Genomic DNA, 18,121 nt, shown 5'->3' on the forward strand with positions numbered 1-18,121 from the left:
ATATTCACTATTTGGTGTTTACTGAAAGCATTGGCTGCCTCCTGGACAGGTGACAGGTGCTCTGACACAACATTGAAAGTGACAGACACTTATAGCTTCCAATAATTAAAACTCAAAACATTCTTTTAGGCTCTTGAAACCATGTATGGATCTGAAAGAGAAAACTCTTGAGAAGACAAAGAGGAATAGTCCATTTCCTGAATACCCATTTCTCCTGTATAGAAAACCATCTATAATGAGATCTGATGCCCTCTTCTGGCATGCAGGCAAGATATTGTATATATAATAAATAAAATCACTAAAAAAATATGTAGGTTTGGGAAAGAAAAGAAAAAAGGACAAAGTCCTTCAAAAAGAAGTTGAAAAAACAAAACAAACAATCAATCAAACAAACAAATAAACAGAGTAGCTGGGTGAATTGGTCCATGCCTTTAATCCCAAGACTCAGGAGGCAGAGGCAGAGGCAGGCAGATTTCTGTGATTTCAAGGCCAGCCTGGTCTACAGAGTGAGTTCAAGGACAGCCAAAGTTATACAGAGAAACCCAGTCTCAAAAAGCCAAAAAGTAAAAGTAAGAGAAACAGAGTAATAAAAATGTCACATAAGATGGAAAATACATACTTTGGAAAAGAGGTTCTGGTTTTGTTTCCACAAAAGATGAAAAGCTGTGGATTCCTTCCAGACTAATACAGTTTGATTAAGCAAGACCCCCTGAAGCAGTGTCCCAGGTGATCCAACATCTAAAACAGCTGAGACCAGGCAGTCTCAGACTACTAGAGCCATGACTTGGCCAGGGTTCTGGGTTTGCTCAGGATCCCCTTGGGATTGACAGTGTCCCCAAACAGCAGGTAGCAGTTTGAAGAGAACTCTGCCCACATTCTCAAATAGTGTTTATAAATGCTTGTTTTCATTTGAGGTCGATTATAAATAGTTAATGAACAGTCAATCTCTTTCTAAGGAACAAAAAAAGGGAATAAGATGTAGAAACGAATACATTGGTATGGATTTTGGTTTAATGATACAAATTTCAGGTCAATTTTACTATATGTATATTTCTACTCTTGTTTAGGTATTGTGTTTATACAGCTCTTTTAAAAATGTAAAAATTTTAAATATAGACAGTCACCTATAATAGCCAAAACTTATAATTATGTTATGTTTTCTAGATATACAGACATATATTTCAAATGGGTAGGTATTCTTCAAAACCTTTCAAAGACCTTCAGAATATGGCATGTAAAATGGTTTATTAGAGTTTTTCATGACAGTGAGGCATGTCTGCTCCTGGCAGCACCAATCTGCTTCAGAGAAGATGATGCACATCGAAGAAACTTCACGTGCAGTTTGCTTTCTTTGTGGCAAAAGTAGCCACTGGGCAAGGAAGTGCCCTTGCCTCCACTGCTGACAGCATGCTGGGCAAACTGGACACAAAGGAGAATGACTGCAAAACCTTGCCAAGATAAGGTGGACAGCCCTCCAGAAAATCCTGTTTCACAGAAAAGTCTGTCAGAGATGCTAGGCTTATAGGCCGAAGGGAGAGATGTCCCAAATTGCAGAGGAACCTTGGATGACTGACCAGGCAGCGAGATGTCTCTGTAAATTTCAGAATTTATGTATTATCCTTCTAGGGTCTTTGATGGAGTTGAAGTCAGATAGTTATGGTTACGCTTTTCCTTAGTTATGATAAAAGTTTAAGTTGACTCACAAAGATAGATGATAGAGTATTTTCTCTTGGACTAAACATTATTAACTATAATTTTTGCTTGATAACTACTTTGTTATATTTAATTTTACTATGTTAAAGTTAAAACTTTCCTTTTATTTAGACAGAAAAGAGGAGATGATGGACGATGTCCTGTATGCTGTAAATATGTTTTTCTTATTGGTTGATGAATAAAGCTGTTTCAGCCAATGAACAGGCAGGATACAGCCAGGCAGGAAGAATAAGCGGGGCTACCAGACTAGGAGAATGCTGGGAGGAGAAACAGAGAGAGTCATCAGAGAGATGTCATGTAGCCTCTGAAGGAGTAACATGCCATAGCATTATGGGTAAGCCACTGCCTTGTGGAAATACATAGTTTAATAGAAATGGGTTAATAATTGAGAGAGCTAGCCAATAATAAGCTTGAGCCATCAACCAAACAGTTTGTAATTAATATAAGCCTTTGTGTGCTTATTTGGGACTAGTGGCTGAGGTACTGGGTGGGTCAGAAACTCAGTTTACAACATCATGGCAGCCAATGAGGGCATGCCCAATAGACTCCCAGTGTTTACAACATCATGGTAGCCAATGAGGGCATGCCCAATAGACTCCCAGTGTGGTGTGAAGTAAGTTCATAGCTTTCTCCTCCAGTCTATCCAGCAATTTCTGCTCAAGTCAATAAACACGAACTATCCTTGACCAAATGCTCAAGCAGGAAAGCTTTTGGTATTAGTAAGTGCCTTTTTCTGTAGCCTGTCTTCTCTCGTAAAGCATTTCTTCTTAGCAGAATGATAGGGAATGGCCAAATAGCCATTACACATAACTTTGATACACAGGAAGCCAACAGGCCATGGTACACAGAAGATCTTACAACTGAGCTCACAGGCTAATACAAGCACCAGTTTCTGCTTATATGAGGGAAAGCATGTTCATCTTAGAAATAGGAGCTGATTTCAGGTAAAGGGCCCCAGAGTGCTTACAACAAGGGGCAGATAGAGCACAATTTCTCCATCACAAGAACAGAAGCCCTCTATTTTTTTGGCTTTGGGAAAGTTGCTCCCCTCTCTCTGAAGCACTTTTTTTCTTTTTTAAAATGGAGAAAAGTCACAGTTAGCTTTTACAAGGTGGTAGGGAGTATAAATGAGTACAAGGATGTGAGGTGTTTAACCACATGCTGGCACAAAGCAAATGCCTAACAGTTGGTATCTGGAAGACAGGGAGTACTAACAAACAGTCCAACCACCATTTCTATCTTTTACTTGAAGTGTGTGCTCTTATGGAGACTCCTGAGTATAACCATCAGCAGTAATAGCACCACCAAGGTCTACTGAGCCAAGGGAAACTGCCACAGACTCTAGTCAGTACTGCATAAGCATTTTCTTTATTGTTAACAACTAATCTAGACAAGGGAAAATATGGAGTGGAGGAGCTGTTAACATTATCCAATTGCAAGTAGTCATCAATGGTGAAGATGAGAGAGATCAGAGATTATTACTGTGTAGTCACTGCTACACAGGTACTACACACAGGTAACTAACTGCTGTGCTGTTATTCTGTGGATGAATAATACACTGCCCTTTGCCCAAGCACTGAGGCCAAAAACTGAAAGGGCATAACTACATACATGATAATTCCTTACTGAGGAGTGGGAGATATTTCCTTACTCAAAACTAGGAGTCCTTTGCTTATGGTTGCCGCTCTATGCCTGGCTGTCTCCCAGATTTTATCTTGGCATGGCTGAGGTGGCTACAATGCAGACTTGGTGGGCTATGTAAACAGGGGATTTCTTTTATGCCCTCACCAAACCCCAGCGCCAACACAGCAGTTAGCCAAATAGTTAAAGTGTCAGGAACTACACTAGGCTCCAGGGCTATAATAGTGAAAAAGACAGAAACTTTATGCCCCAGAGTTCTCTGTCTGGTGGGTGTGAGGGACAAATAGGCAGTGGCTCCGCAGAACCCTAAGCAATGGAGAACATCAACCAGTGCTGCTGGTAGAGGTCTAAGAGGTGGTTCTTGACCTAGACACTGAAGGGTGTATAGGAGTCTGCAGAACAAAAGGGCTCTCTGTAACCAGGCAATAAAAGGTCTGAAGGCAGAGTCAAAAAGGCCCTACTGGGGTTTTCATTTTGCAGGAAACTGAAGTATCCTCTTTTTGCATAAACTTGGTGCAAAAAGTATACTGAAACAAATGCCATAAAATTCAAGTGTTCTGTTATGGATACAGCAGGATTTAGAAAGAGGTGAGCAGGTGAGAACATTGCTCTTGTGACCTTTGTGACTATGTGAGCTCTAATCCCCTACAATGAGGATAAGAATGACCTCTTACTGAAAGGGAGACATGTTTGTAAGTATGAACAAAATTTACACACAAATAATACTGAGTTCAGAGTACCTTCACCTCCTTAACCCATAAGAAATGGATTCTTGTTTAGTTCCTAATTAAAGTTTTCTCATAGTAGGATTTGACCATTTAAGGCATCAAATTTTCTTACAAGGTTTTCTTTTTTTTTTTTTTTTTGCTTCTCCCTGGCTTCCCATTGGTTGCAACTTCATCATATTACAGACTTCCTATTTTGGAAAGTACAGGAGACCCAGTTCAGATATTTGCAGTTGGAACTGCAGCCCAGCAAAGACAGTGCATACCCGTCACAAGATACTGTACTAATAAAAGCTGTGCAACAGAAATGTTACTTTTCCACATAGCATACAGACAGGTTTGATAAAGACTGGAGACCATTCCAAACCCAAATACACTTAAAACTGTGTGTGTAGGTTAATGGAACCCGGCTGCTGTAACATTGCTGCTGGTTAAGTGTTTACTGATCACAAGTACCAGAGGCATTAAAATAGAGAGATAGGAAAAGAATGCTGTATCACTCCTATAGTCCCTCCTACCCTTGCAAATCTCTCAATATCATGTTTTGAGGGAGCAATTAGTGTGTACTCTTGAGGTGTGAGAGTAGCAAGCTGGAGATCTTTGATAAGAAATATAAAGGAATGCGGGTCTGGACCTGACAGGTCTGCTGTGCTCATGAACTCAAAGCCACTGTGGTTGGTTGGTTAGTGCAAACCAGTCAGCACTAACACAGAGAGGGAAGGGGCTCAGGCTCCCACCCCTCACTGAGGGACTACTGACAGCTGATGGTTTACAGGGGAGGGAGACATTTTTCTTTTAAAGGGTCAGTCTCCATTAAGTTGATCATGTTGTAATGAGTGGCCCTACCCAGAGTACATGCTCAGTACAAACTGGACTCATGGGTTATTAAAAAAAAAGCATGAAGGTATAAAATGGATCTTGAAGTTATTAGAAGAGTGGGGAAGCTGAATATGATCGAAATATATTGTATATAATTCTCAAAGAATTAAAAAAACTATATTAAAAATACCCCCATCCCCACCCCAAGACACTTAAAGAGATTAACAAAGTAGCCAATGTCAAGAATTCAAAATCTCACCACAAAGGAAACAAGGTTTTCTGGTCTCTGTAGGAACAGGAAAAAACTAAATAGAATCCACAGAAAGAAGTGGGAAAGACACACTGGTTCAGTGTGAGGCAGTATCATCCAGCTAAGTAGTGGCTCTCCTTCCACAGCAGGGGGCACAGCCCTCTTTCCCCTCCACAGGCAGAGATACTGAAAGACTGCTCAGGTATGTGCTAGGGATCTCATCAGTGTGAAGACTCTGACTTTCTTTCAGATGGTTCCCTTTATTCCCAGGTATGTTAAACTGTCCTTGTCAACGTCCTACATGACACGCTAGGCTTCTTAACTGCTTCCCAAGAAAGAAATGACTGCCCAGTCAGTTACTTCAGGACTTCTAGAAAGTACAGGAGATAGGAGTTAACAGGTCTGCTTCAGATGCCAGCCTTCCCTTCCATGTACAATGTCAGTCTGTGCACTGGGCGTCAAGTCATATCTGTTTAGAATCTATCCATCTCACATTCTCTGAGAAGCCACTGCTGGTTCTGCCTGCTTTTAATTATATTCTACTGCTAAGGTTCTGAGGATCTGAAGGATGAAGAAATAACATAACCACCAATGACACAGACTGAGACGCAGGCAGTTTCAGGACTGGGCTGAACTGTAGTGGAAGGTAAGTTCCTTCTCGTGCTCCAATCTCTCCCTTCAGTGCCCTCACTCTACCTGACAGCTATTCTGGGAACACCAAGCAGTCTGGATAATGTTCAGAGTTAGGCTAGGCTGCAGTTGATCGGCAGCTGTCTTTCATATGAGCTGCTACTGCTGACAGGAAGGATTCAATGTGCGCCCCTGCAAGTTTCCCTTTTCCTGATTATGAAAATTCTCTCCAAGACCTTTATCATGAAGGGGGGGTTGGATATTCAACTACTAACTATTAGATTTTCACAGTCATTTAACTCAGAGGCCATTTTTTTTTTGTCAGATGTCATATAAGGATAAAAATCGGCAATGTGCCTCCTTTACACTGTTGAGGGAGGGAAAAAGTACTTCAGATTGAGGAAAGGTCTGTATTAGGTTTTAATTTCCTTTCTTTGGTACTCGAATGGCTTCCTTCCTTCCTTCCTTCCTTCCTTCCTTCCTTCCTTCCTTCCTTCCTTCCTTCCTTCTTTAGTTTTATGAGACAGGGTTTCTCTGTGTAGCTTTGTAAACCAGGCTGGCCTCAAACTCATAGAGATTCACCTGCCTCTGCCTCCCAAATGCTGGGATTAAAGGCATGTGCTACCATCACCTGGCTCAAATGGTTTCTATGGGCTAACAATCCTAAATCTAACATGAAATAATTATTGGTGAAAGTTAGGAACTGGAACACAGAGCTAGGTTTTTAACAGTCTAGGGCAGAGCCCCAGCTCCCTTCTCTCCAATAGTGTAAGGCACCATCCTGACTCTCTTTAGTTCACTGTGTCTCAAACCTTTGCAAGACAGAAGACAAATCCTTGAATAGTTTATCTGGGAAAGTGGTGCTATTACTAGGAGCAGAAGAATCAAAGATCTGACAGAAGATGTGTACAAATAATAAAGAATAGAACAAAAATATCTCTAACTGTGTATCTGGGGAGTGGCGACTCCAGCAGTGGGATCAACTAAAGACACTGACTTGAAAACTTCAGACATCAGAGTCCATGGCATTCACGAAACCTATTTGCTCTACTGCTCAGAGAGTTTGCTCAAATGGTGCTGGGGCCCAGATGACGTTTCAGGCTGTTTATAAAAAGTTCCAGAAATTCATTTAGGATATAAAAAAGCCTTCTGCTCCTGGGGCATGCACATGAATCACTGTAAGCACAACTAAACTCCTGACCACTCTGTAAAACAAACAGGAAACTGAAAGGTGAAAGGAAGAAAGCAGAGTAAAATAGAACAACACAGAGGATTTCCTTTATAAGTCCCAGACCTAGTAAAGAAGACAGCTATTTACAAGTGATGTAGGGTGTAGATAAAAAGCAAACAACCCAACAAAAGCGTATTCTCTCTAAAAAGGACCAAGAAAAGAACAAGTTTGGAGCACAGAAATGTTAGGTCAGTAACTTATGTCTATCCCAACACCGCAGGAAAAAAAAATGGCTCATTCCAACAAAGGTCATGTGAAGGTCCTAGACTTCTACCTTCTTCAGATGCTAATGGGTCACTCAATTTGTCTGGTGGGATGGTGACAGAAAAAGCTAAGAAGATGTTAAGATTTCATCCCTGATACGAAACAATGGGTTCTCTCATTCTCATCCATGGTATTAACAAGGACCAATGGGAAAACCTCCACTTCTTTGCAGTGGTACCGAGGATATCATTTGTCTATAGTATCAACAGGAGCAGACCCAGAATATGGAGGTCAGCTTGAAGAAACTAGGTGACTCTTAATTCCTGCTCCTTTACCAGTGATGTGTCAGAGCAAGTCAGATCAATAAGGTTTAAATAAGATCTACAGTCTCCCCCATGTAATACCCTAAAATATTCAGAATTCCCTTAAAAATATATATATATCAAACACCAGGAAGATCTCGAATTTAGAGAAAAAGAAAATAATGTCAATATCAAGTTAATAGTGCTTTATATATCTGACATAAGAATTAAAACCATGAACAAGCAATTCTAAAAATATACACAAAGCCAAGTTTTATAATAGAAACAAAGAAAAGAGCTGGGTTTGGTGGTGCATGCCTTTAATCCCAGCACTCGGGAGGCAGAGGCAGAAGCAGAGGCAAGTGGATCTCTGTGAGTTCGAGGCCAGCCTGGTCTACAGAGTGAGTTCCAGAACAGCCTCCAAAACAATACAGAGAACCCTGTCTCGAAAAACAAACAAACAAACAAAGCAAAGAAGAACCAAAGAGCAATTTTAAATCTGAAAAGTACAACAAGTGAGGGGAAAAAAAATCACTCAGAAAAAAAAAATCCTTAACAGGAGACTAGAAGAAGAAAGAGACAATCAATTAAAGATAGAATAAGAAAAAGTTCATGTGAGCAAGAAACAGATTACAATAACCAGAGGTGTCTGAGACTGTAATTATACTCATTTCACTTGTGTCTTGAAAAGGAAAAAAAATCAGGGACAGTAGAAACTAGAAACATACTTGAAGAGAAATGCTCTCAACTTGGCAAAAGATAATTCTATGGATTACTGACAGTGAGTGAACCCTAAACACGATAAACTGAAAGAAATCCTGCCCAAACCAGTTACATTTGAAACAAAAAACAAAAAACAAAAAAATGAGGGGGGAGAGGAAAGATGTGTTGAGACAAAGGATACTTTATCTAGAAGGGAAAAACAAGCAAACTGCCTGATTTCTCATTAAAACTACAAACGTCAGATGACAGACGCACAGCATTTTTAGAGCTGAAGGAAAAGAGTCAATAATACAGACTCTTAGATAAAGAAAAACTTAGGACGACTACCTTCAGTCTGACCCTAAACAAAGACGAAAAGAATTTCTCTACACAGAAAACAGAAGAGATATTCCAATACCAGGAAGAAAGAACACTGAAACATGGAATGGCAGGAACTCTTCAATGCATAGTGTCAGATATGGCCTTATCATTGCACAAAGGAAATACTTAAGACAATGTAAGTAGGAAAAGAGTGGGCTCCTGGGGCTGAGAGGCTGGAGAGAACTGACTCCTACAAGCTGTCCTCCAACCATTATAAGTACCCTAACCCAATTATATTACATAGGGAAGGGTAAGGGACAAAATGAGACCTTCATACTTCATTTGAGTTGGGAAAACATGGAACCAGTGACTTTGATATTACATGTGTAATAAAACATAAGTACCAATAAGGACACAAAATCAATATGTAGTTTTAGGCTACATATGGATATTTTAGTAAAAATGGGCTATATGCTGGACAGTATGACAATAAAATTGTATTACTCAGAAACACCTTTGTCATGTATACAACAAAATCACTTAGTAACATAATTCTCACAATACATCCCGTTATTAAATGATGCTTCCCTAAAGATAAGTAAGAAATGGGATAATAAAAAATGCTCAAGAAGAAGGCAAGACAAAAAGCAATAAGAAATAGAACATAAATAATAATAGGCCCAAGATATATATAAATGTTCACACTAGATAGAAATGACACAAATACATCAAATGAAAGAAAGACATCCAGAGACAATACATTAAAAACATTTAACATTAACTAACAATATGTTATCCATAGGATACTCACTTCAAGAATAAGAGCAATTGAGAAAGATTCTGACTTGATGGTGGCACACACCTTTAATCCCAACACTGGAGAGGCACAAGCAAGCAGATTTCTGAGTTCAAGGCTAGCTTGGACTACAGAGTGAGTTCCGGGACAGCCAGTGTTACACAGAGAAACTGTGTCTCAGAAAACCAAGAGAATGATTCTGGATATCAGCCTCAGGCTCCCCATGCATGCATATTCCTCCACATATGAAAACACACACACACACACACACACACACACACACACACACACACACACACACACACACACACACAAAAGAATTCAGTAATACATAAAAGAATTAAACATTATGATCAAGCAGAGCTCATGCTAGTGTTATAAGGTTGGTTCAATATTTGTCAACTAATCATGGTAATTCCCCTTACTGATAGGCTAAATAAGGAAACAAACAAACAAACAAACAAACACTTTTATCTGCCAGGAAAAATACCATATGATGACAAAATTCAATATCCACTTATGTTTAAAAACTCAGGAACTAGGATTATGGAAATGCCCTTCATTTTTGATAAAGAGATCTATGAAATAATCGACAATCAGCATAATTATTTTTAAAATTAAAAATATTTAGTTATGACAAAAGGTGGTGGTACACACCTTTAATCCTAGCACTTGTAGGCGGATCTCTGAGTTTGAGGCCAGCCTGGTCGACAGAGAGAGTTCCAGGACAAACAGAGAAACCCTGTTCCAAAACACACACACACACACACACGCACACACACACACACACACACACACACACACACACACACACACACAAAATTTTACTTATTTTATATGTATGAATGTTTTGTCTGCATGTATGTATATGTACCATATGAGAACCTAATCCCTGGAACTGGAGTTAGGGATAGTTGTGAGCCACCATATAGGTTCTGGTACTTGAGATCAAGCACTCTTGAACACTGAGCCATCTCTTTAGCCCCAGTTAACATTATTCTGATAAGTATCTTCCTCCTAATATCAACACAAGGCAAGAATATTTACTCCAGTATTCTCATTCAATCAAGTGCTAAGCATATCAGTCAGTAGGAAACACATTTTATAATTTAGACCAGAGAGGAAGAATTAAGGTTCAAAGAAACCTATGAAAAGGGGTCTAGAATGGATAAGTGAAATATTTAAAGAATGCAGGGCAGGCATAAAGCATATATTGGACTTCTGTACCTTACAATGAACATGGGGATACAGAAGTGATCTAAAAAGTCTGTACAATTACCCCAAAGAAGAAACACTAAAATATAATCTAAAAAAACATGCACAGGGCTTGTGCGTATTGATAAAAGGAATAGAAAATTAAATGGAGAGATGATGACAGGAAGCAATATAGCACAATTTCACTATACAGTAAAAATTTCAATTCTCCTCACTGATAAGGTTTAACGTAATTCTTACTAAAATTTCAGAAAGTCTCTGAAAATAGGTAATTTTAATAATTAAACACTTTTTTGTGCGTGCGTAAGTGCACATATATGGTAGTCAGAGGACAACTTGCAGGAGTCTCTATTTCTACCATGTGTGTCCCAGGGACTGAACTTAGGGTTGGTTGTGAGCACTATTAGTTGCTGAACCATCTTACTTATCTAGATAATTTTATTATAAAATTGCAAAGACAGGCACAGGATAAGTAAAGCTCAAACAATTTTGAAAAATAATGCAGTGGAAGGGAATCAGTAGGTTCAATTTTAAGACTTAGGACACGGTTACAACTATTCAGAGTGTGTACTACTGACAGAGAAAAAGAAAAAGAGATCACAGGGTAGAACCCAGAATCCTGAAATGGAACTTCATAAACATGTCCACGAAATAACTGGGTTATTTCAAAGGTACAAAAGTAATTTGATAGAAAGTAGTTTAAACACTCATGGAGCAATGGGATGTGAGCAGGTTTAAGAAGAATCTTGATCTAATTATCAACATTTAAAATAGAATTAACCTAAAATGGATTACAGACTTTTTGTTTTGTTTTTGAAGACAAGGTCTCTGTATAGCCTTGACTGTCCTGGAACTCACAGGAATAGTTGGCATTACTAGCCATTGGAGAAATGCACAAGGGTATTACTACACAAGCATCAGAATGGACTCATAGGAAGCAACAATATCAAATGCAGAATGCAGGGTGTGTAAAAAGCAGATCACTTATTTACTGCCAGTAGGGCAAAAAAAAAAAAAAAAATGGTACAGCTACTCTGAAAAAAATGTGGCAGCTTCTTAAACAAACAAATGCACATTATATAAACAGTGCCATATCCATGTTACAGAATAACATTCAGCAACCACCCCTACCCTCACCCCCAACCAAAAACAAAAACAAAAAAGGAATTAACTATGGTTGGAACAGACAATAACCTATATAAATTTTCAGATTTTGACAAGTGGAAAAAAGCCAACTGCCCTTTAAAGGTTCATACTGCATGATTCTATTTAAAATGGACAAATATGAAAATGATCAATAATGGTTATCAGGGACTAAAATGCAGTTGAAGGGGAAGACAAATGATTAGGAGACGGTGACAAGTCATGGAAATGTCCTGTACTTTGAACCTATCAATATCAATATCGCCATCCTGAATATGAAAATAAACATGATCTTACAAGTTGTCATTATCAGGGATACTAGATACAGGGAACACTAGGTTTCTCTGTACTCTATTTTACATCTATATCTTAAATTTGTAGCTATCTAAAAAAATTAAGGATGCAAATGCAGTCAAATCTGTGTGCTTGGAGTCTCTGTAATAAAGCTCTGGGGTGACACAAGGCAAGGGCAGCAGTGCAATCCAACTCCCCAACCATGAGGTGCTCTCAGCATCAAAGAGCATGCAGGACCAATGCAACAAATCTGACTCACCGTTTGCTTCTGGAGACCATCTAACTTGTCCTCAGCACTGTCTTCTTTATCTATGTTGCCTCTAAATAAAAGTAATTATATACCACTTAGGAGTTATATTACTACCAGAAGAAAGTACTCCCAATCACGGCTAAAGGGGAGGTTAGCAAGTATCTTTTTCATAGGCACTCAAAATCATAAGATTTTTCCTTTCTTTTCAGGAAACCCAAAAGACACTAAGAATAATAAAAACTACCACCAAAGAACGTTATAATATAGGTGAGCAAGGACCTTACACGAGGGTGAAGCCTCATGATCTACCAGGTACACTTTGAGACTGACTGTTCAACAATGATACATACCATCATTGAAAAAGTGATAACAGCCACCAAGAGCTGTCTGCACATACAGCTCTGAAAAAGAGAAGACTCTAGTCTAAACCAATAGTTGTGCCAAGTAAGTGTCCAGCCCTAAGCACAGTGGGGTGACCACTCCCACAAGGCACTTTCTGGGAAGACAACTCTCTCTAATGCTGAGAAGGAAGGACAGTTCATCCTCCTGGTATCACACCTGTGGCTCGGTCAGTTGCTTCATGTCTCCTGTGAGTGTTAACTACTGATGATGCCTGTTTCCATGATTCTTCATTGCTTAACCTAAAAAGCAGTCAGCTGCCTTGCTGCTGCCTTTGATGCCCTGGAGCCACCAAATAGAAAAGCTATGAACTACACACAGGCACCTTACTCAGCGAGTGTTTTTCCTGAACCAGCTAATTTAACCAACACCAGGATGACCAGTCACACTAGGCTTTTATTATCCTGTCCACAGAAAATGCCTTAAGAGCAGAGAACATCAAACAGCTAAGCATTCACCAGGGTTACTGGCAGTGCCATACTATCATGGCTAGGTCTAACCACAGCTTTGGGCAATTTAAAGCATGTCATCCTTAGTAGAGGAGATATCTGGCCAAAGCTGACAACACACACCGAAGAGAGAAATGCTGCTTTCTAAACCTTTGCATATCTTGGCAATCTATAGGATTTAGCTGTTACTTTCGGTTTCCTGAGAACTTACACATTTGGAGATTATGCTAACAAAGAGAATGCTTCTAAATTTGTGCACATCCATTCACTATGTTGAATGGCTACAAGTTCAAACAGTGGCTTCTGAATCTGCATTACTCAGGGGTTATGATCCTTGAATAACACCAGCAATCAGCTAAGGAACTTCACGCTCAGGAAGTCTGTACTTGTGCCTGTGTAGCTTTTTGTCAGCTAGAAGGCCTCTGGCCGGACATGAGAAGACTGGCTAACAAGTCAGGCAGGACAAGCAGTCTGGGGAATCCATGAAGGACAGGGATAGGAATCTGGTCCAAAGAATAAGTGAAAGGCATTGTAGGATGAACCAAAAGACACAATTTGAAGGACATGGTCACAATACAACAAGGCTTAAGAGATATGTCAGATATTGAAGGAAACCTGTGGTGGTTTGAATAAAGAAATGGGCCATCCAAGCTCAAGTCTCTGGAAACTTAGCTCCCAGTTTGGGAAGCTTATGAAACCTTTAGAGGTAGAGCCCTGCTGTGGAGTAAGTATATTACTGGGATAGGCTTCGGGGTTTACAGCCTGGCTCCACTTCCTGTGATCAACCAGCTTCCTGCTCCTGCTGCCCTATGTCTTCCCTCTCCATTATGGACTATCTCTCTGTAATATTGAGACAAAATAAACGCTTTATTCTGTAATGCTCTTGGTCACGTATCTCATGATAGCAACAGAAAAGCAATGAACACATAAAGATACAGAGTCCTGGATGTATGTGGAATAGGACACAAGTTGGTGACAAGGCATGTGACATCAGAGTACAACTATGTGGCTTCTCACCTTTCAGGAATGTCTGAGGTTCCGTCTGTAACACCCTGCTCTGCAGACAGGGATTTCTCATCAGGCATCCCGACTTTCTCTAGGAAGCAGAGTGCTGGGTCAGCCCGCATGGCGTTGTACCTCTCATAACCTGAGCAGGCAATGAGAAGTGTTGGAAGTCAGGTTAGAACACACCAGATCTGCCCCTGACCTAGACATTCATTTTGTCTCCTTTATTTAGTAGAAACCAAGGCAAAACAAACTTAACAATGCTTTTTAGGATTAATGCTAGCTTATGAGACCTCCTAACTGGGGAAGACTCTGGAGCTACTGCAACCTTCTAGGTGTTTCTTACTAAAGCTGAAGCTTGCATAAACATTGTGTTTGTAAGCAGATGCAGGACCAGACCGTTCTCAATGGTTTGCTTTGTACAGAGAAGCAGATAAGCTACTTTGCAACTTCTTCCTATTCCTCAGCTCTGAGACCCTGTTATGTCCTAAATGGGCTTATTTTCACACAGTCCAATTCTATACATGAGTTAGAAAAGGAAGTGGAACAAAATGGTGATGTAAGTGCTGAATTATGAACTGTACCACAATAACTGTTGACTGGGTTAACAGACCTGGCCCAGTGTTGCAAACCCAGTACAACAAAATCCTAATACACACTTGCCAGGGCTTTGGAATTACTTGTCACAGGTTTGAAGCAAACAAAAGGAGTATTTTGACCCAGAAGATGGACTATAATGACAAAACAGTAAAAGAAAACACTTTATATGTTCACATGTGGAAGCTAGAAGTTGACTCCCTCTATCACTCCTTGTTTTTAGTGACAGGGTCTCACTGAACCTGGAGCTCACCAACTAGCTAGGGTGACCAGTGATCTCAGATCATCTTTTTGTCCCTGCACTTTCCCCAACCAACAGTGCTAAGGCTGCAGGTGAGCACTACCATGCCCAGCTTTTATGTGTGTGCTGAGGATCCAAACTTAGGTCCCTGTGCTTACATGGCAGGCACTTTACCCAATAAGCCACCTCTTCAGTCCTCCTCCCCACAAATTGTACTTTTTGAGAAAGCCCAAACAGGCGGATGTGTGGTATTTTACTGAATTTAACATAATCTTTTTTGGGGGGTGTGGGATGTGGGTTCTCCTGAAGGTGGTATAGAATAAAATGTAATCTTATAGAAGACCCAGTCTATTGTCATACCAAACTATTTTGGGAGAAAGTCTTTCAGGGAAGGGAAGACTCTTAGAATGTTTCTCCTCACAGATATCAGTCACTGGTTCTATGGCATGTACTGAGCCCATGTTATTGGTGCTGGAAATGCAGAATGCTAATGAGAACAGCTTGGTTGTTAAGAAAAGTCTTTGTCGGATGGGCCATTCTGCCCTGGCTTGGTGATGTACTGTGTCCTTCACTAGCATGCAACACCTAGTACTTTCCTACAAGGAGCTACAGGAACTTGACCTTTTCATTCTTTCCTTTTTAAAAATTTTTTAGACTTATGACCACTGCAAGTCTCTCTGAGGAGACTTAGGGTCTTTAGGAATAGAATCTGGTCTTCCTCCTCATTCTGAGTTTTGTATCTAGTTCAGGGTCTGACATTATACTCACTCAATAAGCAACAAGACTAGAGGAACTTGTTTTCCTGAGATCCTTTTTCTTCCAATTACTGGTATGGTAAGAATAATTATTTTGCCCTATCTCTGTTGAAGCTTACATCAAAATTAAACTTTCCCTAATATGCCTATTTTAAAGAGATTTCTGCTATGGTCTGATCCCCATGAAGAGGTGATTATCAGACAATGAGATGGTGAGAGCATTCCTTTACTTTCCCATTACCATTGAGGGACGTTTAACTGTCCACAAGCATTCTGCCTCCTTGATCTATGCATGACACAATGGCAATGAGAAAGGATGGGGTCTTCCATGTTCCAATCTGGGTAAGTTTCTACAATGTATATTTGATCTTGTCATGTGTGGGCTTCACATCTAGAGTTGGGCCCTGTATTTCTATTTCTTCATTAGCTACAAGATTGGAGATGAGGAAGACTGATTCAGTTTCCTAGAAACCCCTAACAGTGATCCTGAAAGAAAAACTAGGAGTGGTAATGACAAACCAAAGACCCAAGCAGTCACATGATAGGTACTTGAGGAGGTAGAGGCTGCCTACCGCCATTTAGAGTAAGTTTATAAGAATATGTTTGGAAATACCAATATCATCTTGAGAAAGATTTCATGTACCCAGGCTATCCCAAAGGGGCAGTTTTCATTTAGTGCACGTGTGAGAACTATTTGGAATATTATGCAGACTAGGCTTAATGCAGGGCATTCTGGGTGCGGGCTAGAGTCTCAACTGAAGACTCAGCCTATTCTACTAGAGGTGGTTCCAAGATAGAACCTTCTCATCTAAGTATGGCTACACAGCAGGTTGTCTGGAGACATACCCACAAAACCTTAGGAGATGAAAAATTACAGCACTACAATGAACACTCAGCAAAGGTATAGAGGAAAGGCATGTGGGCTTTGTGGTACATGATCTGGAAAAGTGAACAATCTGAAATAATTACCAGTCAATGGGAAGCAAGAGCAGACTATTTTACAAGTGAGGATGGGTACTTGTTTCTATTTTTCCAAGCTATTAAAAACATTAGTTCTCTTTAATTTCTTAGTTAAGGAAAAGAATTAAAGATTGCCCAGCATATATTTACACCAAGATGGTAAAGTTATACACTAAGAACATAAGAGTTCTGCTGGGCGGTGGTGGCACACGCCTTTAATCCCAGCAGTCGGGAGGCAGAGGCAGGCGGATCTCTGTGAGTTCGAGGCAGGGCTGGACTGACAGCCTCCAAAACAATACAGAGAAACCCTGCCTCGTAAAAAAAAAAAAAAAAAAAAAAAAAAGAACATAAGAGTTCTTCAAGGCCGGGCGTTGGTGGCGCACACCTTTAATCCCAGCACTTGGGAGGCAGAGGCAGGCGGATCTCTGTGAGTTTGAGGCCAGCCTGGTCTACAAGAGCTAGTTCCAGGACAGCCTCGAAAGCCACAGAGAAACCCTGTCTCGAAAAACAAAACAAAACAAAAAAAAGAGTTCTTCAAATCACCTTAGAATTCTGCACAAAAATGATCAAAAACCTAAACCAAACACTTGTCTTCATTCCCTAATTCCTCAAGGGTACCTACTAAGTGCTACACACTAGGGCAGACACAAGGATGATTAAGAACAAATGAGGGGGGTCTAGGAAGATGACTCAATTGGTGCTGTGATTTGAATATGAAATGCCCTATATGGGCTCACATGTTTGAACACTTGGGTCTCTAGCTGGTGGCACTGTTTGAGGTTACAGAACCTTTAGAAGGCAGAGTCTTGATGGAGGAAGTATGCCATTAGGAGTGGGCCTTTTTCTTTTGACTACAGCTGCCCCTTTGAAATTTCTCAGTAACATATTCACAGTACTGTTATGAGTCACACATTAATTGGGTCAAGACTCCGGATGGGCAGTTGTGAGGTTCAGCTTTCTAAGAATTAGACAATGGGATTGTTGGAAGTTTGCAGGAATATGTACAGCCTAGTGAAGATTGCTTAACTCAGCTTTCTGGATAACTAATCTGGAAGGTGTCAATTTTCTAAAACACACCATGCTTGAACACGCCAATGAGAAGGGACTTATCAGCCTCAGCATCCCACCAATCCACTGGGATCTCCACATAGTCAATGTCCGGCAGAAGCACTTCCAGCTCCCTGTGGAGAGAAGGGTGCAATCTCAGTGTTCCTGACCCAATGCTTAAGTAAACATTAAAGATGATCCAGAAGGCAGCAGCTCAGTATCTCTTATTGCTCACAAAGTTTTTTAGCATAAGTACTAGGTTCCCAGGCTTCACTTGACACTCAGAGAACCTAACACCAGCTGACTCTGGACTCTGTGTGTAAAGCAGTTCTGATGTGTATCTTAAGAACCAGAGCAGTCTTGGATAATCCGGTCATGAAAAGGCAACATTTCTCCCAAATGACCAAACTGAGATATGAATGAATCCTTAAT

General features: G+C 40.2%; 1 protein-coding gene across 4 annotated transcripts in view; it reads right to left on the reverse strand.

The window, feature by feature from the left end:
* Chd6 (chromodomain helicase DNA binding protein 6) overlaps positions 1 to 18,121 on the reverse strand; it is a 177,951-nt gene that overhangs the window by 24,385 nt on the left and 135,445 nt on the right. For all 4 annotated transcript variants that reach the window (XM_040733013.1, XM_040733014.1, XM_040733015.1 and 1 more), the window contains 3 exons: positions 17,720 to 17,823; positions 14,102 to 14,231; positions 12,246 to 12,306 (listed from right to left, as the gene is read on the reverse strand). In XM_040733013.1, the coding sequence (XP_040588947.1) occupies positions 12,246 to 12,306; positions 14,102 to 14,231; positions 17,720 to 17,823 (295 nt within the window). The remainder of the gene's footprint in view (positions 1 to 12,245; positions 12,307 to 14,101; positions 14,232 to 17,719; positions 17,824 to 18,121) is intronic.

This window comes from Mesocricetus auratus, unplaced genomic scaffold, assembly GCF_017639785.1.
Source record: "Mesocricetus auratus isolate SY011 unplaced genomic scaffold, BCM_Maur_2.0 Super-Scaffold_100028, whole genome shotgun sequence".
NCBI lineage: Eukaryota > Metazoa > Chordata > Mammalia > Rodentia > Cricetidae > Mesocricetus > Mesocricetus auratus.